The 27,740-nt window shown below is 41.8% G+C and overlaps 2 protein-coding genes across 17 annotated transcripts in view; one reads left to right on the top strand and one right to left on the bottom strand.

The window, feature by feature from the left end:
• Positions 1-4,058, top strand: part of rbbp8 (retinoblastoma binding protein 8) — a 37,351-nt gene extending 33,293 nt beyond the window's left edge. For 3 of the 8 annotated variants that reach the window (XM_047023659.1, XM_047023655.1, XM_047023657.1), the window contains exons 10-19: positions 965-1,041; positions 1,195-1,315; positions 1,690-1,777; positions 2,006-2,094; positions 2,183-2,324; positions 2,454-2,579; positions 2,684-2,738; positions 3,096-3,183; positions 3,264-3,405; positions 3,529-4,058. In XM_047023659.1, the coding sequence (XP_046879615.1) occupies positions 965-1,041; positions 1,195-1,315; positions 1,690-1,777; positions 2,006-2,094; positions 2,183-2,324; positions 2,454-2,579; positions 2,684-2,738; positions 3,096-3,183; positions 3,264-3,405; positions 3,529-3,629 (1,029 nt within the window). In that variant the 3' untranslated portion in view covers positions 3,630-4,058. Of the gene's footprint in view, positions 1-964; positions 1,042-1,194; positions 1,316-1,689; positions 1,778-2,005; positions 2,095-2,182; positions 2,325-2,453; positions 2,580-2,683; positions 2,739-3,095; positions 3,184-3,263; positions 3,406-3,528 lie in introns of those variants that run through there. The other 5 variants (XM_047023663.1, XM_047023658.1, XM_047023662.1 and 2 more) reach the window with 5 other exon arrangements.
• LOC124470017 (transmembrane protein 241) overlaps positions 3,630-27,740 on the bottom strand; it is a 37,976-nt gene continuing 13,865 nt past the window's right edge. For 7 of the 9 annotated variants that reach the window (XM_047023673.1, XM_047023666.1, XM_047023668.1 and 4 more), the window contains 8 exons: positions 17,764-17,812; positions 17,366-17,411; positions 16,986-17,021; positions 15,449-15,483; positions 12,724-12,793; positions 4,707-4,800; positions 4,391-4,455; positions 3,630-4,228 (listed from right to left, as the gene is read on the bottom strand). In XM_047023673.1, the coding sequence (XP_046879629.1) occupies positions 4,168-4,228; positions 4,391-4,455; positions 4,707-4,800; positions 12,724-12,793; positions 15,449-15,483; positions 16,986-17,021; positions 17,366-17,411; positions 17,764-17,812 (456 nt within the window). In that variant the 3' untranslated portion in view covers positions 3,630-4,167. The remainder of the gene's footprint in view (positions 4,229-4,390; positions 4,456-4,706; positions 4,801-12,723; positions 12,794-15,448; positions 15,484-16,985; positions 17,022-17,365; positions 17,412-17,763; positions 17,813-27,740) is intronic. The other 2 variants (XM_047023667.1, XM_047023675.1) reach the window with 1 other exon arrangement.

The following is a 27,740-nucleotide window of genomic DNA, read 5'->3' as shown; positions in this document are numbered from 1 at the left end:
TTCACCGTTCTAAATTATTCTGCTGGCTACACAGGAGCCTGTACAAAATATCTTAAATAAGTAACCATAACAACAGTGACGTAGTCAAAGTCTCCATTTACAATTGTGAAAGACTTTAACAAGCTAACTTGTATTTACAACAATGAGTGACTTCAATATTTATTTTAATCTTTTGCAAAAATGTTTATTTTCTGAATGTAGTGTGTCAGTGTCACGTAACCGCTCATCCCATTCGCTATTCACCTCGCTAGTCAATCTACTTCAGACAGGCTGCGGCCAACACGACAGTAGCAGAAACTCTACGCATGGCTTGTTATTTTTTTCTTAAAAATCTTGATTTTATTTGGGGACAATGACATGGCTCAATGGCTGGCTAGTCTTGTTGTTAAACATACTGTCAAATTATAATCACTTTTTGGCGAAAATGCCAACTTTGATGCGATCATCTCACATCCATTTGCTATTCAACTCGCTCCACAGGCTGCGGCCATACTGTAGCCTAGTATTTGGCGATATTGTTCGTGAAAATCTTGATATTGATTTTGGGACAGTGACATGGCTGGTTAGCTAGCAAATATTATGGTCAAACATACTGTAAAATTATATTTACTGTTTGTCAACCGTACACAATGTTATTGCCTTTGAATCCTGCTAGCACAACGTTAGCTTTTGGGCTAATAGCTCAGCCAAAGGACAGCCGGTGTTGGTTCTATGAGCTGATCGGACTAGCTATAAATATCAGAGTTGGCTAACGTTGAAAAACGTTAGATTTCTATTGCAAAACGCCTTAAAACAAAAATTAATGTTTGTAAAAAGTGACCTTGGTATAAGCGGGATAATGCCCTTTCACGCCTCTGCATCGTCCATTATCAGATGATATTGGACACCTCGTCGGGCATTATCCCTTAATTGATTCTTGTTGCAGCATAGTATGTTGTTGTTATGGCTCCTTTTGACTTCTCAGGCTGCTTTCGATCTTCAGGCCGGCTCTGAAAATGCCAGAAATTGGATCTTGTGGGATGGAACCAAGAGTAACCATCGGTAATTGTAACAGTGTCAATGTCAGCAAATGTAGCTGTAAATGGTCTGTTAAAAAAAGTGTACATCTTATAATTGTCTTGTATGTACCATGGACCGTTTTTTGTGTGTGTCCTGAATAAATAAATAATAATATAACTTTTTTCTGATTGATAGGTCTCTTTCCTCATCCCCTGTCTTTGGAAAATCTGTAGTAGCATCTGCCAACACCACTGAGGACAGCTCCCCCGCTCTCCTCCAAAGCACCATGCTCAGAAGCCCTGGCCTTCACCTAAAGGTAGCAACACCAGGCTGGCAGTATTACTTTTGTGAGATTCTTCCATACGTTTCATCTCAGTTATGATCAGCCCAGAATGTCCAAACGGAACTCTACTAGGTAGTGCATAATCTCCTACAATCTTAATCCTTACCAGAATCACCGATGTTTGACTATTTGAAGACATTAATCTGTCACACAATAGTGCAACACTGTTTATGTTCTTGCAAATGATACATATTAAATGTCTCATCACAGAATGAATGTGGTCTTTCCGATTCTGTTAACCATTCTTACATAAAACAAAAAAAAAGCCCAAATATACTTTGTCACATTTGTGACAAACCAAAACTAACATTGTCTTTTTTTAATTATTAATCAACTGAATGATTTAGGCATTTGACATAAAGGAGTCAAACAGTAACTCGGAGGCTCCTGAGGGACCCAACCCCAATAACAGCCCCCAGACAAGTACCACACCTGGTTAGTGGAGGTCCAGCACCATACTGTTACCTCAAAAGACGCTTAAGTTGAATGATTGTTTAATGTAACTCCTGTTTGCCAGTCAGTCTTGAATTGCATTTTTGTTTTGCATGCCTATCTACTCTCCAAAGATTTCCAGTTAATCAGAAGTTCAAAAGCAGTTCACTAGCAGCGGCCAATTTTGAATGAATGAATGTAGTGTTGTGATCAAGTGAGTTGTACCTGCAGGCAAGCTCATACCAGTGGAGCCAATGTGGAGCTTGGATCCTGAGCTCACACTCTCCCAGTACGACATAGACACTCCTACCACAGTGGAGGTAATGTCCTAAACTCACGCTGGAAAATCTAAATGAAAGTGTTTGGATCTTGTATAATCACTTTTTTAAATGTATGAATCAACTGCAGAGAAACACTTCCTGTTCATCCCTCTGTCATGAGCAGAGGCAGGACGGGGTGGTGGTGGATGTGGACTGCACCTTTGTGAGCCACAGCCTTCTTCTCCAGGGTCTGAGCCACAAAGGTCAAGACAAGAGCAGCACAACCCATGGTACTTGGATCCCTACGGCCTACAAAGACCAGAATTGCTTCTATAGATATCATTGCACTAAGCCATTACATGTAGGCTCACTTTATGAGTTTACCTTGTAAACAGTGTTGCATGGAACCTTTCCTTCAGAAATTGGTCAGAAGGCCAACAACAGCATGGAGGATGTTTTCGACCAAACAACCTTTGGAGAATTTGAGTCATGCCCCCTGAATAAAGACTCTCACCTGGATCATCATCAAGAACTGGCAGGGGAGGGTGTGTAGCAAAAAAAAAAAAAAAGATGTACATCTTATAATTGTCTTGCATGTGTGTGACATCTATATTGACTACTATACACTCAAAACACATTTCCTCTACAGAAGCTCATAAGCCTCAAAACCAACCTGTACCTACCGACAGAGGGCATAAAGACAGGTAAACAATCTTGTCTGGTGAAAACATTCTATTCACTCCCAATCCCCATCTGAATGCCATTTCACCCTGGCGGTAATGTCATATACATGCAATATAACAGCACCATAGTGATACTTGATTTATAACTGGAGACAACTCCACAACTGGATTGGTATTGAATCAAGGTACAGTATGTTCCAATGTAGTCTGGAATCCCCTTGGAAAATGCTGGTCTCAGTAGGACAGCCCTGAAGAAATCTGTGACATACATTTCTTCCTATGTGTAATTGTGATTACACAACATTTAATTACTTCATTGGAGCTTACGTTGTTGTCAGTTAAATTGTTTGTAATGCAGCTCCTAATGTAATCCTGCAGCAGCCCTGTGTTTGCTCATGTGTCAGTGGTCCGCAGTAAAGAAGAGCGGAGGAAACTAAAAGGACACACCTGCAAGGAATGTGAAATAGTATGTTTACTTCCTTTCTATTCTGTAGCCTAACTGTAACCTTTTTTGCAGATCTCACAATTGAGCTTAATCTCTTTCAGTACTACGCTGACCTTCCAGAGGCTGAGAAGATCAAAAAGCTGTCTGCCTGTTCACGCCATCGCTTCCACTACATTCCTCCATCCACACCAGAAAACTTTTGGGAGGTTGGCTTCCCATCTACACAAACTTGTTTAAAAAGAGGTTTGCCACTTTTTCTTTTTTGTGAAACCAAATAGCAACACTACAAATCTGCAAACTAGGGTCTGGATTAACTTTACAATTTTCATCAATTTTCTCTGCTTTTCTGCAACATTGTTATTCCAGGTTATTTTAAAGAAGACATTCAGCCAGAGCAGCGCATTAGAAGAAGACAACCTTATAATGCCATCTTTTCCCCAAAGGTTAAAGAGCAGAAGAACCAATGATGACTTTTATAGTCTTTATACAAAGTTATTTCTTTAGTAAAACATAAATACTTTGTAATTTCTAAATGTTTTGTAATTGATGTTATAGTTGTAACATGTTTTTCAATAAAACTAATTGCATACCAGTTTCCAATGCCATCTCTTCCCCAAAGAAGGAGCAAAGGAACCATTGCATGGCCATTAAAAGGGCTTACAAGTCAAAGAACAACATCAATGATTAAACATGTTACGAGTCTGTGAGGTAATGTGTCCCCACCTAGCGCAGGTTTGTATTTTCCATATTGTTGGTTCTTGTGTAGAATGGGAACCAAGATGGGTTTACTTCCCTTGTCAGAATTAAATGCTTTCATCAATGACGCAAATAGACTCAAGATTCTCATTCATTTCTGCTGTCAAATTCACCTCAAGTACGTAATATAAAATAGCAAAGAAAATTGTAATTTTGGTAAACTCCAAAGCGCAAACATTTGTCATTTGGATTCATAGTGATAAAATAATTATCATAATGGAAGTGCATGTACAGAGGTAGTGACACTTGTCATCGCAGAATCCTGTCAGAGTAGACCAGCAGGACCTCTCCAATGTGGCTGAAGACAACACTGGAATCAATCAACATTTTACTTTACATGAGTAGTACCTCAAACAGCATTACATTTATTTTCATTGGCAAGAAACAAAAGATAGTAAAAAATAAACGTGTACAAATTTGGCTACATAGTGTAAAACCTGGTTGGTTCTGCTTTCAGGTTCAAGATACTCACCATGCCAGGGAGGGTGTATTGACATCAGATATGAACACAAATGGTGAGAGGCAAATGGCCATCACCTAAACATATTAGAAAAGCTATTCAATTGATATTATACATTGTTGTAACTTAATGAAAAAATGTGCAGGTTGATTCATATCATCATTGAGTATCATGCTATTACTCAATTGGAACAATTCCAAAATACTTTCTTGACAATCATTGATAATGGATTTCTGCTTTTCTGAATGTTTTACTTTTGATGGTGGTTTAGCGCATTTTAAAGCACTCCAACCCTAACCCTTGATTTACTTATTTTTACAATCCTAACCTTGGACAGAAAGATCCACATGTTGCACTGCTCAGAGGCCAAACCACTCTTTAATTTGACAGTTGCCAGCAGCAGGAAAAAACCCAGCAGAGCACTGTGGAGTAACAATGACACATTATTCATACACTGTTATTCTGCGGAATGGATTATGGCTGTCTATACATGTGAGTAATAAACTCCTCAAAAAAAGTTTGGAGGAGTTTCGGTCGATTATTCCTCCCCTTCAGTAATACCAGTTGGTATTCACTCTCGTTTTGACTTGCTTGGTGGAATGGGTAATTGCACTTCCACAGTAATAAGGAAAAAACAACACATATTGACAATTTTAACACTTTATTCATGTTACATTGTCAGGGACCTCAGTAGCGTGTGCAAGATATGCCATATACACAGCCACAACAGCTTGGCACCTCCTCATGCTGGTCACCAGCCTGGTCACACACTGCTGTGGGATGGCATACCATTCCTCAACCAGGAATTCTCGCAAGTCAGCCAACATGTTTGTGTTGGTCACTCTGGCACGTACAGCACGCCCAAGCTGATCCCACTTGAAGCTCAAAACGAGAGTGAATACCAACGAATAGGAATGCACGATCCTTACAAGTTGCACCTCGTTGTAAAGCTGACTAATCAGGCTTTCCAACAATATAAAATACAATACTAATTGTTATCATTGAAGGGGAGGAATAATCAACCGAAATAACGTTTCCAAACTTTTTTTGAGGAGTTTCTAAGTAAATAGCATACAACCTTTTTCTAGTGGTATAAAGCAGGACACGCAAAACATTTCCTTGTTAATGGTATGCTGACTAAAGGCATGGGCCGGTTACCAGTTGTAATATTCATATGTGTAAACATACTGAATTATAATTGGATGCATCAGTGGCGATTTTAGAATCTTAAAGGGTGCTCAAGCACACCTAAATTTCATCTCATCACCCCTAAAATAATAACAAATCTATATATTCTTTATTTATTATTATCTTAAATAAGTTTTAGTGCTCTAACGTAAGAGTTTGCAAACGTGTCTGTTAGTGACAGATGACAAACAATTACAGGTTCAAAGGGCTTAAAAACAGGTTTAATATCCAGTCTTGCCATGCACCTTTAAAGTTGGTATTCTGCCAGTAAAACCAAAGGGGAAGTAGGTAGTTAATTTCATGGCGCAGATTAAGAACACAAGTCACATTATCATTGGGGGCTGAGTCCCCCTAAAGGTCTGATCCTAGAATCGCCCCTGGGCTATCGAAGTTGCTCCAAGTAGCATATACAATATAAAACAATTGTATTATGAAATAATATGCTGTGCACATCGCAAAGTTAAAAAAATGAAAAAATACCTATCCATATTTTTCTAGGACTATCCAAAAAGATTATTCTGGCTACACCCCTGGTTTCAATACCTCTCTAATTTTCCGTTATACCGTTGCTGCGGTATGAGCTTGTTACAGACGGAGAGTGCAGTAATCCCTCAGGTTTTACGCAGTGGAGAAAGTAACCCTCCGGTTGGTGCGAGCAAGCAGTCAGTCACCACCAAGTATAGAATAGCTGAAGGAGGTGCACCTCTGGAACCTTTCCCTGCAACAGTGGCGATTTTAGACCCTTTTTAGGGGTGCTCAGGCACCCCTAAATTTCATCTCAGCACCCCAAAAAATAATAATTATTAAAAAATTACGATTATTGTTGTTTATCATAATTTGATGCTGGTAGTTCATGAAGAAAGGGACATCCTTAGTTTTTTCATTCATTCAATATTTTGCATAATAATACATAAATGTATTAATTGTTATCCAGTGAAATTAGGGATATATTACAGGCAGGTGGGGGGGTTGTGGCGGGTCGTGGGCGTGGCCTACACAGCATTTTATCTGTGCTTCTCAACTTTACAACTGGCTCTGGAACCAATCGTCACTCCTTATTACTAAATGTAAAAGCCAGAGGCAGAGTGGGGAGAGGTTTACAGACCCATCTTACATCATCTAGTAGAAACAATTTTAATACAATATTAAAAATTGTCTATTGGATGTGTGTTAGCTTTACAGTAAGTGATGCTTTTGATTTTTGCTTTTTAAAGTAGTTCAACACAGGTCCTGTTTAATAGTTTTTTATGATTTATGCTATGCAAAAAAAATCTTTATGGTTAAAATAACATGACATTGTTTACAAGAGCACCAGATTCATGTGTTTAACTTAAAAATGTAATACATTTTCTTCCAGGCGAGAAAGCCCCCGGCGAACCCCCGTCTCACTTTTTTTTACCCTTGACCTGTTTGCATGCCTGTTATTAGCAAGGGGGTTTAGCTCTTTTGCAAGGCACTGTATTCATGTCACATTCTCATTGTGGGCCCCAAACCATGGAACACTTCAAAGTGTGAGACATGAGCTGCTAAGCACATTCGTGGATCTGGTTTTAATTCCTTGTTCATAACTGCCGTCCAAAGTCTGTATGTGATGATGTAATCAAGTCTTGATTAGAGATGATGTTGCAGCTTGATAGGCTGATATTGACTGTGTCCAGGTGAAGCTCTATTGTTAGATGGGTCCACTACATATTGTTAAGTTTTAGTGATTGGAAATGTAAATAAAAACCATGGACACATATAGTATCTCTTTCTCATACCACAGTGTGTGTGCGTGAGTGTGTTGGACCCAGGGCTTTGTGAGCACCCCTAAAGGTCTGATCCTAGAATCGCCCCTGCCCTGTAATATCGGAATTTATCAATAGCTTACTGAAAACATTCAGACGACCATAGATGAAGGAAATACAACTTGTAAGAAGTGTTTTAGAGTGGTTGCTACAGTGGAGGAGGCCATACGTATGATGTCCCATCTACGGGAGCACCACCTGTCACTATTTGCTAAATTCAAGATAACGTTGTCTTGAAATGAACATTTGTCACAAGTTAAGAGAGTGTTAGCACTGGTGAAATAAACTTTGAACAGTACTATTGGCATGATACCGATTGAGGCAGTGACGGGCGGTCAGGGGAGTAAAAATTTAAACATTGCATGATGAAAAATACATTTATATTTATCCACTGATCTGTGATAGAAATTTAATTTTTTGTCAATATCGCTGAATTTGTGTATTCCCTGGTCAAATACGGATGAAAGACGCGAAAGGAGGCAGCAACGAGCTGAGCCTCCTCTCGGTTTGCGCAATCCCTCACAAACTGGGTTTAGCTGCAAATTTTTTTGCTCAACTAGAGCATGTGCACTTGATCTCTATGTCACCAATGTAATGTTTGTACACACTTTTATAATATGTCCTCACATTCCATGGTAAAGGTCATGTACAGTACCAGTCAAAAGTTTTGACACATCTTCCTTTGACTGGTACTGTTGTATGTGTATGACATTAGTCTTGCTGATCATAACGCTGCAGTGAAAAAGCGGGGAGAGGCAGCCAGTACCTCTGCCTCACTGAAGGGGGCGTGTGTGAGCACACAGGCTTGTTTTGCTATTGTTTTTCTTCATGTATTACAGACAAATGGCATTGTCGGTAATATCAGAGCCCATCTACGGAGAGCCCATCTACGGAGAGCCTATCCACTCCCTATTAAGCCCCATTGTATGGAAGCAAATCGTGACCAAAATTCAAATGAAAATGCATTTCCAGAAATGCATTTTCATTTTAAGAATGTGGCTGCATTATTTGACTCATAAATCAAATTAGTATTCAATCATCCTATTTGCATTTTCATTTTCTTCTTTAAGACTGCTCATTCTTTCCCTTAATTAAAATGAAAACGAAAAAGACATTTGAAATTTAATTTTCAAAATATGCCCCAGCAAATAGATACCAAAATTCAATTTGAAATGTAAAATTTGAAAATGAAAATGCATTTCCAGAAATGCATTTTCATTTTAAGAACGTGGCTGCAAAATCGTGACCACAATTCAAATTCAAATGCATTTCCAGAAATGCATTTTCATTTTCAAGAACGTGGCTGCAAAATCGTGACCACAATTCAAATTCAAATGCATTTTCAGAAATGCATTTTCATTTTAAGAACGTGGCTGCAAAATCGTGACCACAATTCAAATTCAAATGTATTTCCAGAAATGCATTTTCATTTTAAGAATGTGGCTGCATTATTTGACTCATAAATCAAATTAGTACTGATTAGTACTGAGCGGACATTGCATTTTCATTTTCATGTTCTGCCCGCAAAGAACTGCCCATAATTCGAAAACGAAAATGCATTCTGAGCGGCGCAGTTGAGTGACGTCAGTAGCCGCTCTTCTTCAGCTCCCTGCTGACCGAGCTACCCATCTTGTTCGGTAGGGGGTGGTGTGCACATACGCATTGCATTACATGGCAAATGTGCCGGGAAATTGATTGAATTGCCGGGTCTTTAGAGGACGCATCACAGATCATGGCGCTCCCTCAAATTGTGCAGACACTGATAGAATTAGCTGAGCTGGTAGAAACTAATAATATATCTGAGTCTGATGCCCGTGACCGAGTAGAACATATCACAGAGAGCTTGGCTGCATACTCTGCCGTCACAGACGTACACATTAATGAGGTTGCCATAGTAAACCTCTCTTCAGTCCTGGAACGGCTGGATGCTGTGGAGCCTCAAATGGGACGGGGACGACCAACCATCCACATCCCGTTCGAGTCCATCGAAAACTATTTATTAAATGGTTTAAAAATAAAGGACATAGCGGAGCTGTTGTCGGCCACCAGACCATCCGTCGGAGGATCCAAAGCAACGGATTTATGGAGCTAGAAAGCTGACAAAAGTATCTGAATTTGAATATGAAAGATCTGAAATATTTGTGTGTCGAATTTCATAAAACTGAAATATATTGCTGTTGAATATATAATATCTGAATTATTTGTATGCCAAATTTAATACAACTGAATTATTTTGATCCAAAAATAAAACATTCTAAAATTCAGATTGCAGGAATTCAGATTCTTGAAATTCAGATTGCAGAAATTCAAATTCAGATTGCGGAAATTCAGATTTTGTCTGAACCAGGCCAAAGGTGAAACAGCTTGCTTTCACAGGAAAAAGTAGACCATTTAATAAATAGTTTTCGATGGACTCGAACGGGATGTGGATGGTTGGTCGTCCCCGTCCCATTTGAGGCTCCACCACAGCATCCAGCCGTTCCAGGACTGAAGAGAGGTTTACTATGGCAACCTCATTAATGTGTACGTCTGTGACGGCAGAGTATGCAGCCAAGCTCTCTGTGACTTGTTCTACTCGGTCACGGGCATCAGACTCAGATATATTATTAGTTTCTACCAGCTCAGCTAATTCTATCAGTGTCTGCACAATTTGAGGGAGCGCCATGATCTGTGATGCGTCCTCTAAAGACCCGGCAATTCAATCAATTTCCCGGCACATTTGTTATGTAATGCAATGCGTATGTGCACACCGCCCCCTACCGAACAAGATGGGTAGCTCGGTCAGCAGGGAGCTGAAGAAGAGCGGCTACTGACGTCACTCTACTGCGCCGCTCAGAATGCATTTTCGTTTTCGAATTATGGGCAGTTCTTTGCGTGCAGAACATGAAAATGAAAATGCAATGTCCGCTCAGTACTAATCAGTACTAATTTGATTTATGAGTCAAATAATGCAGCCACATTCTTAAAATGAAAATGCATTTCTGGAAATACATTTGAATTTGAATTGTGGTCACGATTTTGCAGCCACGTTCTTGAAAATGAAAATGCAATTCTGGAAATGCATTTGAATTTGAATTGTGGTCACGATTTTGCAGCCACGTTCTTAAAATGAAAATGCATTTCTGGAAATGCATTTTCATTTTCAAATTTTACATTTCAAATTGAATTTTGGTATCTATTTGCTGGGGCATATTTTGAAAATTAAATTTCAAATGTCTTTTTCGTTTTCATTTTAATTAAGGGAAAGAATGAGCAGTCTTAAAGAAGAAAATGAAAATGCAAATAGGATGATTGAATACTAATTTGATTTATGAGTCAAATAATGCAGCCACATTCTTAAAATGAAAATGCATTTCTGGAAATGCATTTTCATTTGAATTTTGGTCACGATTTGCTTCCATACCATTGTACCGAATTTGGTTGCAGTTCCACTGAGGGTGATCGTGGGCGAGTGCAAAATGAATGGGAGACTATGGAGCTAGACTGAAAAATTTGTCTCTTTCTGAAGTTTCCAGATGGTGGCAGTTCTCCCCATATTAGACATTCTCTGGTAATATGCTAGCTAAAAAAAAACTGGACTTTCAATCAAAACTGAAAGTGATAAATCATGGAAGACCGATGCCAGAGCTAAAAGATTTGCTTCAGACAACGAACAGGAAAAAATGAATAAATGATATAGCCTAAAACAAGATAAGAAAGATTACATTATTTTAAAGAATAAAACTACATTTGTCTTTTTGTTGTGGACTGTATATACTTTGTGTTGAATGAGTATGAATTGTGGAATTGTGATGGAAAATTAACAACACGCAGGGTGCAGAGCAAATGGAAGCCATTTCCACCAGTATAACAAATAAATAAAGATGACAAATTAAGTCATAATTATGAGATACATAAATCGAAATTGTGAGATACTAAATCGAAATTATGACATATGCAAGTCATTATTATGCGATGCGTAAGTCATAATTATGAGATACTAAATCGAAATTATGAGATACTAAGTTATAATTATGAGATACTAACAGGGTGTGTCCACTACGGAGCGGAGCGTTCCCGTTCAGAAAAAAGTCACGTAATGTGACGAGCCTGAATTTACGATTAGCCTACATTAAAATAATAATGAATGGTGCAGGGTTGCCGATGTTGTCAGTGTCCCTGGTGTGTTTTTTACATTTTAAATTCAGTCACATTACGTGACTGTTCTGTGCCACTGCTAGCTCGCTAGCCCAGCCGACACACGACTGGTTGAGTGACCGGTGGCGTAACATGTAGTCCACTGTAATCTTGCACAGTAAAATATTGTGTATTTTTACACAAATGTTGTGTAAAAGTGGTATTTTGATTTTGATATTGTGAGTACATGAACCCAAGTCTAAAGACTTGGCCATGACTAGCCTACTACAACAGTGAGTGACCTTGGAGAACCACAACTCTGTATTAACCTGTCGGACACGCCTCGGAGCGTGAACTATGGGAAGGCAAGCGGTACAGAGCGTAAAAAAAACGCTGTAGTTAATATCTCATAATTATGACTTAGTATCTCATAATTTCGATTTAGTATCTCATAATTATGACTTGTGTATCTCATGTTATGACTTACGTATCTCATAATTTCGATTTAGTATATCATAATTATGACTTAGTAGGCTATCTCATAGGCTAATTATGACTTAATTTGAAAGAATGCTGATATAGGATATAGGACATAACCATCAATGTGCAAGCAGCCAGTTGAATGGTGAATTTATGCTACTCTGTTGAATTCATATATTTGTAAATCTGAAGAGTCAGTGCTTCACCAGCCACGAACCTCACCGGACTGGTGAGGCAGATAACAGGGCTAATTAACTAGCTAGCAGCAGCTATAGTTACACGTTACGTTACACCAGAGCCATAGATTTTATTTTTGCCTAAGACAGGTCTCTCAAATCACACATTTCAACCATTTCGCATGCTGAGACATAGGGGAGCTGATAGTTCTCTCGAGTTATACAGAGTTAAAAGACAGACAATAAGAAACGTGGTATGGTAATCTCACGCAAACATTTTGATAAAACTTGAAAGCCCTGCTACTACATTTCTGCGGTTTAGTAAAAATATTAAAGCCTACATTTAGATGGTTTCACGTATATACTTTTATTTAAGTCTTCCACCGTCTGTGTGTGTATAAGATACATTGAAACAATAATGGTTCTTTTTAGTAAAAAACTTGAACCATTTGACTTGACAAGTTTACTGCTGTTCTAAAATTTTTGATGTTGCCTAAAAATGTAATATATTGTGTTCAACAAAAACATTTTAGAACTGTAATTGCAATACCATGAAACCAACATTCTAAATTCACTATGAAGTAGAGGGAGATTTTACCTGGCACAGCAGCCACTTTGAAATCGTAGGGACAGGAGAAAGGGAAATTTCCAGGCCCCAAAGAGGTCACCTGTAGAACAATAGAACTCGTCTGAAGTAATTTTCACTTTTACGAAATAGTTACCAGTTCTATGAATGTACTGTAGTCCCAAAGAGGGTGCTTTTCTCGTTGTAAACCCCTGTTGCCAAGGCAACGCATCTATGCATCTAGCCAATCAGGAGTCTGAGGGACCCTATCCAGTAAGGTAAGGGTACCACTCCACAGCTGTCACTCTGGTAACCAGTGTTCTCCTTTCCTTGTGGTGTACTGTACCCTGCATGCCCAACACATCGTGTTAACACAGATTTAAGTTAAACATGGTAAATGTGAGGTCCATTATCACACATCCACAGTGACCTGTCAATCAAAAGACAACTGAAATGCTGAACCCGTCCCCGGTGTCCTCAGTGTGCACACTAAGCAAGACTGAGGTCTAAACTGCACCTGCACAATCATCCTCCACCCCAACTCAACCAAAAAGGACAAACCAAAAATTCCTTCCCCCCTGAAGAGTGAGCTATGATCCCTGTAGGTGAAGGGAGCCAAGAGAAAGTCGAGATAGCATGTATGGCACCCTGGTAGGCGACTAATAAAGCATAAAGTCAGATGGCTGAGCGGTTAGGGAACCGGGCTAGTAATCTGAAGGTTGCCAGATCGATTCCCGGCCATGCCAAATTACGTTGTGTCCTTGGAAAAGGAACTTTACCCTACTTGCCTCGGAGGGAATGTCCCTGTAATTACTGTTATCCGCTCTGGATAAGAGCAACTGCTAAATGACTAAAATTTAAAAAATAAACTCTATAAATAAATACAGTGTTGTCCCCTGAATCTGCTGCATCACTAGGTGCCTGGATGAGGTTGTGGAGGTTAATTCCAGCTGATCCTGACACTCCAATTAGCTGGCCCTAGTGGAGACCGATGGATCAAGGAGTGGAAGCTTGTTTGACTTTTTTGGACGCAGGCCAGCAAAAGCTTGCCACATGGCGATAGGAGCCAAAACAAGACACCACAGACGGCTCCTGGCCAGTTGTAGCTTGGCGTCTGCTTCACCAGGAGACAAGGAGGAGGCATGCTCTGTCATCCAGGAGAGGGATGTTTTTTTACCACTGCCGTCAACTGCACCCTGGATATGCCTGCTGGCTGTAGAGGCAGGGCCTCAGTGAAGGAGGCCCAGTGCCTGGGAGGACACCAGGGGCCAGAAACAGCTTCATCCTCTTTAGAAACCACATCCACAGACCCGTCACTAATGACACTGTCGTCTGGAGACTTGTGTTATCGTCTTGGAGAGAACCGTTGGCTGTCTTTGGACCAACACAGGGCTACTGCTTGACTTTTAGTCCATTACATTTTCTTAGACTCCAACTTCAAAGTAAACACTACAACATCTAGTCAGCTGACTAGCAAAGTAGCGCAGCTGTAGCGCAGCCACCCAGCTATCCTGGGTGTCCTGAGAGCCTACACACATTTAGCAGATGTCATGAGTGTCTTCATCAGCTAGAGCAACCACGGCAAAAGGTTTTGTAAAGGGCTTTTGGTGGAGTAGCTAGACCTCCAGATGCACACATGGAAGACAAAATGAGCATCTGCTACATATGCGTAGGCTTCTACCTTTCCCTGGTTGGGTAGGGTTTACATACAGTGCATCCGGAAAATGTTCACAGTGCTTCACTTTTTCCACATTGTTATGTTACAGCCTTATCCCATAATGACAAAGTGAAAAAAGTTTGTTTCATATTTTTCATAGATATACACAGATACATACATACATAGATTTGCAAAAATTAAGAACAAAAATATAACATGTACATAAGTATTCACAGCCTTTGCTCCATCCTTTGTTGAAGCACCTTTGTTTGGCAGCAATTACAGCCTCAAGTCTTTTTGAGTATGATGCTACAAGCTTGGCACACCTATTATGTTTCTCCCATTCATCTTTGCAGGACCTCTCAAGCTCCATCAGGTTGGATGGGGAGCATTGGTGCACATCCATTTTCAGATGGCAATCAGGTTCAAGTCTGGGCTCTGGCTGGGCCACTAAAGTTGTTCAGAGTTGTCCTGAAGCCCCTCCTTTGTTACCTTGGCTGTGTGCTTAGGAAGATAAACCTTCGCCCCAGTCTGAGGTCCAGAGTAGGTTATCAAGGATGTCTCTGTACATTGCTGCATTAATCTTTCCCTCTATCCTGACAAGTTTCCCCGTTCCTGCCACTGAAAAACATGCCCACAGCATGATGTGGCCACCACAATGCTTCACTGTAGGTACAATCCTTTCTCGGAGGTCTACAGACAATTCCTTGGACTTCATGGCTTTGTTTGTGCTCTGAGATGCACTGTCAACTGTGGGACCTTATATAGACAGGTATGCGCATTTACAAATCGTCCAATCAACTGAATTTACCACAGGTAGACTCCAGTCAAGTTGTAGAAACATCTCAAGGATGATCAGTGGAAACAGGATGCACCTGAGCTCAATTTTGAGTGTTATGGCAAAGGCTGTGACTACTTATGTACATGTGATTTTTTTGTTTTCTATTTGTAATAGATCTAGCAAAAATGTCAAATAATATTTTTTAATCATAATATAGAAGTGCCCTCTAAATGGGGCTGAGAACCAACTAAATAGAACCAGAAAGAGATGTTTTAATGTTCAATAAATCAGGGCCAAATATTAATTGCACTTGTACTTACCAGTTGGATGTGCCGCTAAGACTAGAAGCAGCACACTTGAGAGACATGAAACAATCAAAACAAAACTCTTTTACGTGGTGATGTTAACCAACAAGGGTGTTTTAAAGCTTCCACTGTCTCCTTACATATTTCATAAAAAAACATATTCACCCATTTTCTTTAGTCTACATAGAGCCTCACGATTCAAGTCATATGTTGTTTGAAAACGTAGATTCGACTGTATTTCTTACATTGTGGTACTTTTTACATTCCTACTGTGGTCCTTGGCTCAATTACCGTATTTCTTCGATTAAATGCAGCCCTCAAATAAACGCCGCCCTCGACTAAATGTCGCACCAAAAATGCACATTGTGTAATAAACGCCGCCCCCGATTAAACGCGGCACCCAAAAAAATCTGAAAACGGTTATTTAATTGGTTATATTTGTATTTATTTAAATTAAAACACAGTATTTATTACACAAGCAAATCATGAGTGTACAATATAGCGAGGTGCTGACTTTGCCACTCGTGAATTTGCCTTTCATCAACCCCAAATTCTCCTGCTACAGATCTGTTGCTGCTGGTGAGTGCTTTCTGAACAGATTTCTGTTTTAAGAATAAAGTGTAAAGGCCGATTTATACTTCTGCGTCTCCGTTAACGGACAGACGCACGCACGGAGTCGGACGGAGTGGTTGAATTTATACTACTCCGACGGCTCTGCGTGCTGAAAGCAATTCACAGCCAGAACAGTAGATGGCGCTGCACTGCGATGCTAGCTAGGTTATCGAAAAGTCGGAGCAAATTTACAAATGAACCGTTTCATCAATAAAATAAGCACATTTTAAGCAACTACACTGCCCATTTCTCGTCACATTTTAATTCAGATGCTGATTTACATGTACTGTTTAGCTGAAATAAGAGTTGTAAAAACTTACAACAATGGCGGTCAAAGGATTCTGTTCTCTTGTTGGTCACGGCAAACCCCGGCCCCACCCCTGATGCAAGCGGTTCTTAATACGGACCAATCATAGCCAAGGGGTATCCGTAAAAAGACGCACGGACAGACAGGAAAATCAGGAGGCGCACGCAGAGCTCTGCGAGGGCTCTTCGAGGACACGCAGAGGGCGTTTCTTGACGGAGAGGGTGTTCCCCGTGTGCGTGTGCGTAAAAATCAAAGTATAAATCGGCCTTTAGAACGTTTCGGCATGCTGCTTTAGATTTCTACACAATGTAGACACATGCGCGGCTTCAATTTTACACTAGGCTTTGTGTTTGACTTCCTTCCTATTCTTTGTTTGTCTATGGCCGCACTGCAGCTACAATTCACTAAATCAAACTAATTAAACAGTGCCCACGAACAAACGCCGCCCTCGAATAAACACCCTCCAAATATGAACGTATATACGTAATACATACATAATAATAAACGGTGCAGCGTTTAATCAAAGAAATACGGTAATCAATTTCTCTATATAGCATATCCCACCTTTCACATTTCTAGTGTTCTATAGTTTATTTACAAATATATAATTATATACAATAATAGCATTTTTACCTGATCAAATAGTTGACATAATGTTGTTCAATATCACTGGAATTCAACCCCAAAAAACAAAAAAACATCTTAATATTAAGAACTGTCATCACCAGCTGCATCACAGGCACTGCACTATCTATAATTCCAGAAATCTGTGTGTGTGCCACCAATTGTATCAGGGGCACTGTGCACTAGTATGTACGACGCTGCATGTGTACGTAACTCTTGTTTCTGTACACGTACGAAACTGGAGTATATTTTGGCGATAAGTGATGCACCCTTATGAGGCAACTTAAGAACTACCAAACTGATTTTCTTTGTGATGTGGTATGTCAGTTGAAGTGCCAAAAGACGTTGCAATATATTGTTGTGAAGATAACAATAAAATGTAAGTTTACCTTAGATGGTTGGGTTTGAAATGGGTCTGGAATACTCTGTATGCACCTAGAACAGAGAAACAGCATACTACCTCTACTACCAGTGGGACCAAAACATTGTGTACAACCTCATTTTAAATTACTTCCCCCAAAATATCTAATTTAAACCTTCAATTAACTATGGATAAACTCTAGCCCCATGTAATTTGTGTCAGACTACAAATACTGTGAAATGTGATCTTAGTCATCAATATGGCAACCAAGTTACACAGCAATTATCTACTGAGATGTACTTTCCAAGAGTTGTCATTTCCAAGTTATTTGAATGTCACCCTCCTCTGCATATGCATTTCAATATCCCTGCAAGTGTAAATTCTGAAGCCTGATGAGCAGGTTCAGTTCCTTCTGAAGACACATACCAAGAGAGCACAGGTGGATCACGCCCCATGTGTAACCAGCTTGGTCAAACTGAAAAAACAAATAAATTAGTCTTCAGTATGAGAAGTCACAGTACAATTAATTAAGTCAAACATTTCAATACAAATTACATTGTGATTGCAATTACCATTTTCGGATTCAGATGACACTTAAATTATCTAAGATTTGGTGTTAACAATCAAGCAATTTGTTCTTATTGCAATTTGTGTGCACTCACTGTTGATTGAATCTACGCAAACTATTTCTTAAATTGAACTTAACCAAGTTCCTTTGAAAAATAATTCAAAGGAACTTTTTCCTTTCAACAACTTCCTTTCAATGGTTGTCAATCGTATTTGCACGCAATATTTGATACTGTCACCATATCAAATATGACCATAGTCAGGGCACAGCCAACCAACAGCAGTACTTATCCATGTTTTGGATAGGTGGCTTGTTAATTGCCTAACCTGTCATTGATGAAAGCATTTCATTCTGGTCAGGGAAGAGCGGACCAACCTAACTATCCTCCATCACACCCTCCTAACATGTCATTTATGCCATTCATCAAGCATCAGATGAAACTGAACTCCTAAAATATAGTTGGTTCAGCATTAGCTTTTCATCTGCATTGAATGCCAAAACAGATTCAAAATATATTACTAAATATTAAGTAGAGGGGGGGGGAGTCTAAAGCTTGCATGAAATGATACATAATCAATGTGACAAATACTGCAGCCTGAGCAAAGATTTCCCTGGCAATTGTCGAACATTGGATTCCAAATAAATCTTAGCGTGTGAGCTATCATTTACATTACATTTAGTCATTTAGCAGACGCTCTTATCCAGAGGGACTTACAGTAAGTACAGGGACATTCTCCCCGAGGCAAGTAGGGTGAAGTGCCTTGCCCAAGGACACAACGTCATTTGGCATGGCCGGGAATCGAACCAACAACCTTCTGATTAATAGCCCGACTCCCAACCACTCAGCCATCTGACCCATCAGCCGATACGCTTGTCATTATAGACAGGTTTCACACAGTAGTTCGTTTAGTAGAGTGCCATTTTGGACATTTACTGTAATGCAATCATGTGCACAGATTACGTTATTTTTTTTAAAAAAAGCCGCGGTTTATACCCCGATTTAAAATGTTTCCTGTGGTGGTGCAGCTTATATTTCTATGTGGCTTATGCACATTTTTTTAAGAAAACGACAGTATAAACACTTTTTTTGTGCATGCTATTTAACCCGTTAAGGCAGTGGGGAACCTTCAGGGCCTTCTACGCCTTCAGAGAAGGCCTAAACAAATTATAAATAATAATATATTTATTCTAATAAAGTATTCAATAAATAATTTCTAAAAAACGTATATCTCATTTAATTTAATACAATACATTGAATACATTTTCTCTCATCTATGTTCTATAGTTAAGCTAACTGTCAAGTTCATGTCCTGAAAACATGTTATCCAATCACAATCGTCTGTCTCTATTAAGGCCCAGTTAGCTGGCTCATTCATTGGTTAGGACTTCACAAATCCTGGGGAAGGCCAAGCTATGTGTTTTGGTGTGAAGAGTGACGGGCAAATCGACCAATCACGCTTTGATTTCAAGTGGGCGGGAACAAAACAAAACATCCTAGGCCTTCATGAAGTCCTAATCTCTTGCAGAGTGGTGAGAGCGGTTGAGAGACAGAGGCAACGTCCACACTAGCCCGGGTAAATTTAGAAACGCATACATATGTCAGCGTTTGTACCTCCCGTCCACACTAATACGGCGTATTCAGATACTGAAAACGGAGCTTTTCGAATACGCTCCCCTAGCCTGAGACATTTGAAAACGCCGGGTTCGCGTAGTAGTGTGGACGGGGTCCACTGAGCTTTTCAGATACGATGACGTTAAGTTGCCATGACACTGGGGTTAGCTTGCGCTCTATAGCTATAGCTAATGTCAAGATGAACATGGAAGGTGAAAGAAATATGCTGCTCCATCTCTATAATTTATTTACCAGTTTAGTTAGTGTACTCCTTCAGATACAAGTATTATCACTTAATAGATACGCGTTACTCCTACGCAGAAGGCGAGCGTTGTACTCGGTGTACCTGAACAGATGTTATTGACGTTATGGTCTATTTGTTTATATCCGTGTCATCGTTAGCTAATTAAAGGATTGCACTTGTTTAACCCATTCAATTAATCGTATTGTTGCTTTTTTCCGCAATGATTTTTTTCTCGGCGGTGATGGCAGAGGTGAAGGCCCAGCTGTTGTACTCACGGTTCGCCACTGCGTTAAGGAGTAGCTTCGGACACACCGTACGTTACCGTACGGACGTTACACCGTAACGTCGCATATATGTGATTTCGAACATTCCAACTGAATATTTTCCAATGGACAAAAACTAGACCACAAACGCTTTAGTATTGCTTTAAAATGTACTAATGAAAAGGTTAACAAGTAACACTAGCATGGTAGTAGCATTGCTACGAGTATTATGCTAGCTAACTTAGCCCAGAAGCTAACTAAAGCTAGCTAGCTGTTTCGGAAAAATAACTTACGCTTTTGGGGACCGTATGATTATGCACCACGTGACTGAGAGGGCCATTCTCAAGAAATGTGTCTTTTCGTGAGAAGAGGAATGCAATACGTCAGCATACTTTCTATGAATCCGTATTACTGAAAGGCAGCCTTAGCCTTAGGATGTGTAAGAACTTTGGCCGAATTGAACGTTGCCGGCGTGTAACCTACCGTGATACGCTGTGCGATGTGTTTCCCGAGTAAAGTATCGAGCTGGACGATTACCTGGCATGACTGTCCGATCTGGCCTGTATGTTTGTCTAAAAGAAGAGCTTGTGTGATGGTATGCATGAAAGCCTGCGGGTACGATTACTGAATGTGAATTTATGTAACAAAAGGCTTGAAATTGCCAGGATTACTAATCAGGGAGTCCTAACAGACTCCCCATAGGTACTACATGGCCTTCTGCGAAACTAGGTTCTGAGAGTAGTAGCGTACCACAATGCCTGTATACATGCCTACACCTCCAGGAATAAATGCGCGGCTAGTCTGGTCGGCAAGGGACCTCGATTGAGTGTTTACCGGGCACACCAGCCCGCCCTCTTTCTTCGTTTGCGAATCCCTGGCTCTCGGTAAACCCACGTCAAAGAACTGCAATATGTGTCGGCTGTAAAACAATGAGGCATCACACAGGCTGCATCAAGGGCGGGCGGAGGACGGTATAGGGCCCAACCAGTCGTCCGCTGTTGGCCCAACAGCCGTGTATCGATTTCAACGTAAATGTATGTCGCTATGCTGATCGCAATATCTGCATGCTGCAGTTAGCCTGCGGGGGACGCATCCCTATCTGTGCCCTCGCCAAAAGGGCAAGTAAATAGACTTGTGCTGCATCAGAGCATCCCAATCGTTGTTTGTTTACTTGCAAATGTCCTGACTTGTGGGTTTGAGCCGCCGACGGTTAGTCATGTGTGCAATAGACTGCGCTCCGAGAGCCGGGCGTCGTGGATGCACTTTTTCCAAAAGAAGTAGCCAAGGGTCCATGATAGGGCTTTTCAGGTATCTCCTCTCCGTTCGTTCAGACAAGTCAATAAGCCCCTCAGAGAGCTGTACGTGTTAATTGTTTTCAGCACCCACAGCCTTTGGAGTACTATAAATTCATCTTCGACACGCGGGAGTGTTGAGTTGGATTTGTTGACGAGCGTTCTGCACTGGACGATTTTAGTAGTGGATTTTCCGTGTTCTCCTCCGGTTGCATATCCGTGCTGTATTAGGGCTGGGTGGTTCCGTCACAGTGCTGCTTTACTTTTCATCTTTAGATCCATAGATGGTTATTATATGCACCTTCTTGCCCCAGTAAATTACTTGTTTGTATGAACTTCCATGACGAATAAAGCAGATTCTGATTCCGATTCCGATTCTGCAGCAGCACATGGCCTATTATCCGCCTGTCACTACATAAGGTTGGGTGTGTGCACTTCCACATTAAAATCCTATGACCCTGCCTTCAATATTGTTATACATACTGTGGTGCGTTCTCTGAGCCCTCTGCCTGTAAACATGTCTCTGCTGTGCCCTTTCATGATGAACCGTTTCGAGTCCCGCAAGCTGCAACCATTGTCCATCAAAGCATTGGTGACAGGTGTCCAGTTGTACATTCGGTGTGCGGATCCTTCATCATGCAGCCTTCTGGGGAGCCCGTCTATCCGTCCTGTCATGAGCGGTGCAAGGAAGCAGCGGCCAGAAAGCAGATAAACGTCTCCCTATCACTCTCCCTTTACTGCACAACTACTGTAGTGTCCACTCCGAGACAGGGGTGCTTCATGCTAAGTCGACACCCTGCTCGATAGTGTTTCTCAAGGGTTTCTGCGGTATGGTGAATATGTCTACATGCCCCTTTAGATGCACTACTTTCTATCCGTCTTGCGATCTCACCATGCATGTCCGATTTCATAATGGGAAGTGAGAAGTTCACTGTTATAGGGCCTACTTCAAAACTGTGATGGTCCAAACTAACTACCTTTTGTCCCCTCTCTTTCATGCGCCGGTACCTGCTGTACCGCCCCCGGGCAACACCTGATGAGCCCCTGTTTACCAGTGACGCAGCTGGCAAGGCCACACGCTTTGTGGCCTGTCCCCGGAGCTGTATATGGCGCATTACTTCCAGATCGGGGCGGCCACCTCTGCTTCTGGTGTCCACGTCCGCGCTGGACATCGTGGAAGCGCAGAACTGATGAGCGCTTGAGAACAACAGAGACTGTGACTGTGTCGGGCAATGTTTGCAGCTGGTACACAATAGAGGCTTGCATTGGATAACGCTCAGCGACTGTCCACTCTAGGCATAGTGCTGAAGCTGAGCAAGTGCTCAAGCGGAGCGGGTCTGAGACCTCCGGCGACCAATGTGGCCCGCATGTATCCTGTGGCTGGGTGGCTTCGTACATTAAATCCAGGGAACAGCGGATGCTCTGCTGACACATTTGTTCTCACATCCTCAGGTAACATTCCATGTCTGCGCACACCAGCACCTTCGCGTTCATCCTTTGGGTTACCGACGGGCGCTAGAGGGCGGGTCTCTAGAGGTAGCATAAATCTGCCTTGTATGGCAGAGAAAGCTACCGGATCATCACAATGCTAGAATATCTGATCTTCGTTGCCAATGAGCATGCATGCTGCATGCACTATGACAATCTGGCTGGAGGTATCTAAGGAGATACCCTGGATACTGGCCAGGGAACAGCATGCTGCTGACACACACACCTTGTTCCTTTCCACTAGATAACATATCCCGTGTTCCAGCATAGCGTCTTTGTGCTGTCTTTGTGTACATCCTGGGCGCATGACGATGGGCCGCTATTGAGTCAGCGCTGTTCTATAGGTAGCATCTGCCCGCGTTGGATGAGAAGGGTACCGGAGAGAAGATCGGTGTATGGGGCTGGTTGCAGGCGCATGTCTTGTCGAGCACTGGGTCTGGATGGGACGTGCGTGTGGAACAGTTCCGTAGACTGCGCATCAGATGGTATGCAACATGACGGATGTGCACACATAGCCTTAGTCATCGTTAATGGTACCCTCCAGTACCCTTCTCATCCAACACGGGCAAATGCTACCTCTAGAGCAGCGCTGACTCTCTAGCGGCCCATCGTCATGCGCCAAGCCAGCGAGTGCATCTGTGTATCTGAGTGAACATTGTGACCGTCATCTTACTAGAGGGTTAATCTGACCTTGTTTAATTATTTGTGTTCGTTAGACTTAGTCTCATCACAGGCAGGGCTCTAGGGTATATAGCTAGATTGGTTTATGGTAACTATCTAGCGATTTGAGTTTCAGGGTACTCGTGGCCGCAGACCCAGCTCTGTTGACATTATAATTAGGGCCATCGTCAGCCACGGATTAGCATATTTATGGCGGCTAGCACAACACAGGCAGCCTAGTCTGGCAGCCTCGGTGCATGAAGACTCAGTCAAACAAAGGCAGGGAGTCTACCTGCGGGAGTCCACCGAGGATGGCCGGCGAGGCGGATCACCTCTTCTGATAAGTATCAACCTATTTGTATTCAATCCACCTAGAACTTATTCATAACTAGCATGTGTTTCTTCAGCATCCCCGCTCATTACACCACTCGCAGACGTAGACATGTCACAATGTATTTACGTTCCACTTCTAATCTTAGCTACATATCCAGATCTTCTCCACCTGCCCTCTCTTTTTCTATAGGGCTCTGGAGCTACCAGTCTGCTGTGAGCAAGACAGACTTTATCCCGGCATTTGCATTCCACGCCCTTGCGCTGACAGAGACATGGATCCGCCCAGAGAACACTGCAACTCCAGCTGCTCTCTCCGTTAACCACTCGTTTTCTCACTCACCTCGCTCAACCGGGCGAGGTGGTGGGACAGGTTTGCTTATTTCCCCACATATTAAATACACATCCACACCACTTTCTGTTACTGCCAAATCATTTGAACACCTTTATGTAATGAAAACTGATCCTTTCAAAGTTGTTTCTAGTTGTCCTCTATTGCCCGCCAGGGCCGCTAGCTAACTTTGTGGAGGAGCTGGACATGCTCCTCAGCGTCCTCCCGGATGATGGAACACCGCTGATACTCCTTGGGGACTTCAACATCCACCTCGAAGGAACGCAGGCTGTCAACTTCAAGTCTCTTCTGACTTCCTTCGACCTGAAGCTGCTGAACACACCGGTGACCCACAAGGCAGGAAAGCAGCTCATCCTGACATGTAACTGTGTCACTGACTTAGCCTCTGTATCCCGACTACACATATCTGATCACACCTTTCATCCAATTCTGTCTCTCTCCCTCCAACCCCTACTACCTCCCCTCCCCTCGTAACTTTCCGCCACAACATCCACTCCCTATCCCCCTCCCATTTCTCCTCCATTGTAACATCCTCCCTCCTATTGACGAGTTCATGTCCCACCCCGCAGACACTGCCACTAACACCATGTTATCCACATTAACTGCATCACTTGACACTCTCTGTACCCTGTCAACCAGGCCTGTGTGAACTTCTCCCTCCTGCCCTTGGTTCATGGATGTTATTCGTGAAGAACGGTCCATCCTTTGGGCAGCTGAGAAGAGATGGCGCAAGTCTAAAGACGGTCTGGACCTTGATAAGTATCACTCTCAAATCCTTCTCTGCCCGCATAACTGATGCTAAAACCCACTACTTTCTGAACAAAATTAACTCTGCCTCAAACATTCACAAACCTTTCTCTACTTTCTCCACCCTTCTTAACCCCCCTCCCCCACCACCCCCTCCACCCTGACAGCAGATGACTTCTCCTCCTTCTCTGAGAAAAATGTTGCTGACATTAACAGTTGGTTCCCTGAACCTACCTTTCCTACCCACTCACCCTCTATGAATGACCCAACTAAATGTCTAAACTCTTTCTCTCCCCTGTCCGAGGCAGAGATCTCTGACCTCATTCTCTCTCATCGCCCCACCTCCTGTCCCCTTGATCCAGTCCCCTCCCCTCTCTTTCAAACCATCTCTCCCTCCATCATAACTTTTCTTCTCCATGTCCTAAACTCTTCTCTTACTTCTGGCACTTTCCCCTCTGCCTTCAAACAGGCCAGAGTTAGTCCTCTACTCAAAAAACCCTCCCTTAACCCAGCTGTCCTCCAGAACTACAGACTGGTATCACTGCTACCATTCTTTTCTAGAACAGTTGAACGCGCTGTACCTAACCAACTGTCAAACTTTCTCTCTCAGAACAACCTGCTTGACCCCAACCAATCGGGCTTCAAGACAGGCCACTCCACACAAACCGCCCTCCTGTCAGTCACCACTGCCCTCCAGTCTGCCAGAGCAGCTTCGAGGTCATCTGTTAACATTCTGCTGGACCTTTCTGCAGCATTTGATACGGTTACTCTTTTCACCCAAATAAACGTACCGGTAGGCTTATTTTTTTTACCCGAAAAATCCACCCAGTACGTTCTTATTTTGGACGGTACGTTTATTTTTGAAAATCGATACATAATTATAGAAAATTCCATGAATTTTTTTGGGGAAGGGAAGGGATCAATTTGAACTCTTTGATGTGAAAACGTTAGCTACCGTAGCTAGCTAGCTACTGGCAAGTAGCTTACATTAGCTAAAGACATTAGCTACCAACTGAAGGTTGTCAGTGCAAGCTAGTATATGTTAGCCAGAGCCTCATTATGGCTCTGATGTTAGCTCTAGCTACTGTACACTCACATAACGATTCCCATTCAGCACACCAGCATGACAGTCACAACCTATAGACAACGAGCCTCTCATTGTCAAATAAAAATCCCAGCGTATTAACTTTTTTATATTTGCGAACTCAAGTACAGTAGATACTTTGAAGGTGTAACTAGTACTGGTGCAAGTTCAGGATTGTATGCCGCACAAGAATATGAGGTGCTGCGAGATGATGTCATTAGAAATATCACAGCACCTGCAATTGTATAGTTGTGTACTATAAGTTTGTTGAGGTATACCAGTTGTCATGGCATGTTTGTTATTTGACAGCTTTGTAACTATGTATTTCCAAGCTACAGGCATTGAGGTATTTTCCTAGCAATGTTTTATTCGGTAGTGGTTGTCATGTTGACTGTAAGCTGTTTTAGGAAAGGTGATAGTACTAGTACATGTATGTTTGTATTTTGACAGCCTCTTTTTTTAACTTTGTAAGAACTGTGTATTTCCAAATTACAAGTGTTTAAGTATTTTCCTAGCAATGCTTTGTTTGCTAGTGGTTTTCATGTTATGTTGCAGTCATGTCGACTGTAAGTTTTTTGAGGAAAAGTACTTGTACAATATTTGTAACCAAAAAAAAAAATCAAACTATTATGTATTTCCAAACAACAAGTGTTGAAGTTTTTTCCTAGCAATGCTATATTTGCTGTCCATTTCTATTCCTGATTGCAAGTGACAGTAAAAAATGCGCACTTACACTGGTAGGAACACATTTTGATAGCATATGGAAACAATTTGCGTATTGATTTGGCAATTTTCCAGGGGGTACTTTTATTCCGGGGGTACTTTTATTAGATTTTGAGGATTTGTCCGGGAGGTACTTGGGGAGGCAAAGTGTCGGGCCCCCGCCAGCTCTCCACTGGTGTCCCACAGGTCTCCCTCCTTGGACTCTTCCTCTTTTCCCTGTACACCACCTCGCTTGGACTGATCATCACCTCCCATGGCTTCTCCTTCCACTGCTATGCTGACGACACGTAGCTGTAACTGTCGTTCCCCCCGACTGATCCGGGGATCTCAGCTAGGATCGAGGCCTGCCTCACAGACATCTCCGCCTGGATGGCCAAGCACCACCTCCAGCTAAACCTAGCCAAAACAGAACCCTTCATCATCCTGGCCAAACCCTCCATCTCCCACAATCTCTCAATAACCCTGGGATCGGCGACGGTTGTGGTAGAAATGTTGGTCATATGCATAGATGTATGTGCATGAAATCTATAATCTTCTATGTTCATTGGTAAGAGACAGGAAGGGAAGATAATTAAGTTGAGTTCAAAGGAATGTGAGGTGCTGATGGCTCTGTGGGCAGCTTGCCCTGGGGGATGGGTGAAGCATTTTATATGGCCTTCTGTCCTCTGATCACTGTAAGGGGTCAATGAGACAGTTGCTTTAAACTTTGGCTAGAAGGACTGTGTCCTGTTTCATTGTTTGTGTTAATTAAAAGTATTGTTTGAAGATGGCCACACAAAAGACAGTTGACCATTTGACTGGTCAACCCCTGTGGCTTTATTATCTACTGCTCTGGAGAGAGCTGTGACATCAAAGAACTTTGGGACACACTGGAGATGTATTGTTTCAAGCTGTCACTAAGTTGAGTTAGCCAATCACAGAGTTTGCTACATTGATTGATTGACCTTATAGAATGCCATTTGATCTAAAGTTTATATAAGGCAGTGCATGTGTGATAGTTCTCTATCACTCTTACGAACGATCTGTGTGGATGGCACCTC

Source organism: Hypomesus transpacificus, chromosome 8 (assembly GCF_021917145.1).
Source record: "Hypomesus transpacificus isolate Combined female chromosome 8, fHypTra1, whole genome shotgun sequence".
Classification (NCBI taxonomy): domain Eukaryota; kingdom Metazoa; phylum Chordata; class Actinopteri; order Osmeriformes; family Osmeridae; genus Hypomesus; species Hypomesus transpacificus.
Note: the sequence above shows the minus strand (reverse complement) of the source record. Positions and strands in the feature narration are given on the sequence as shown.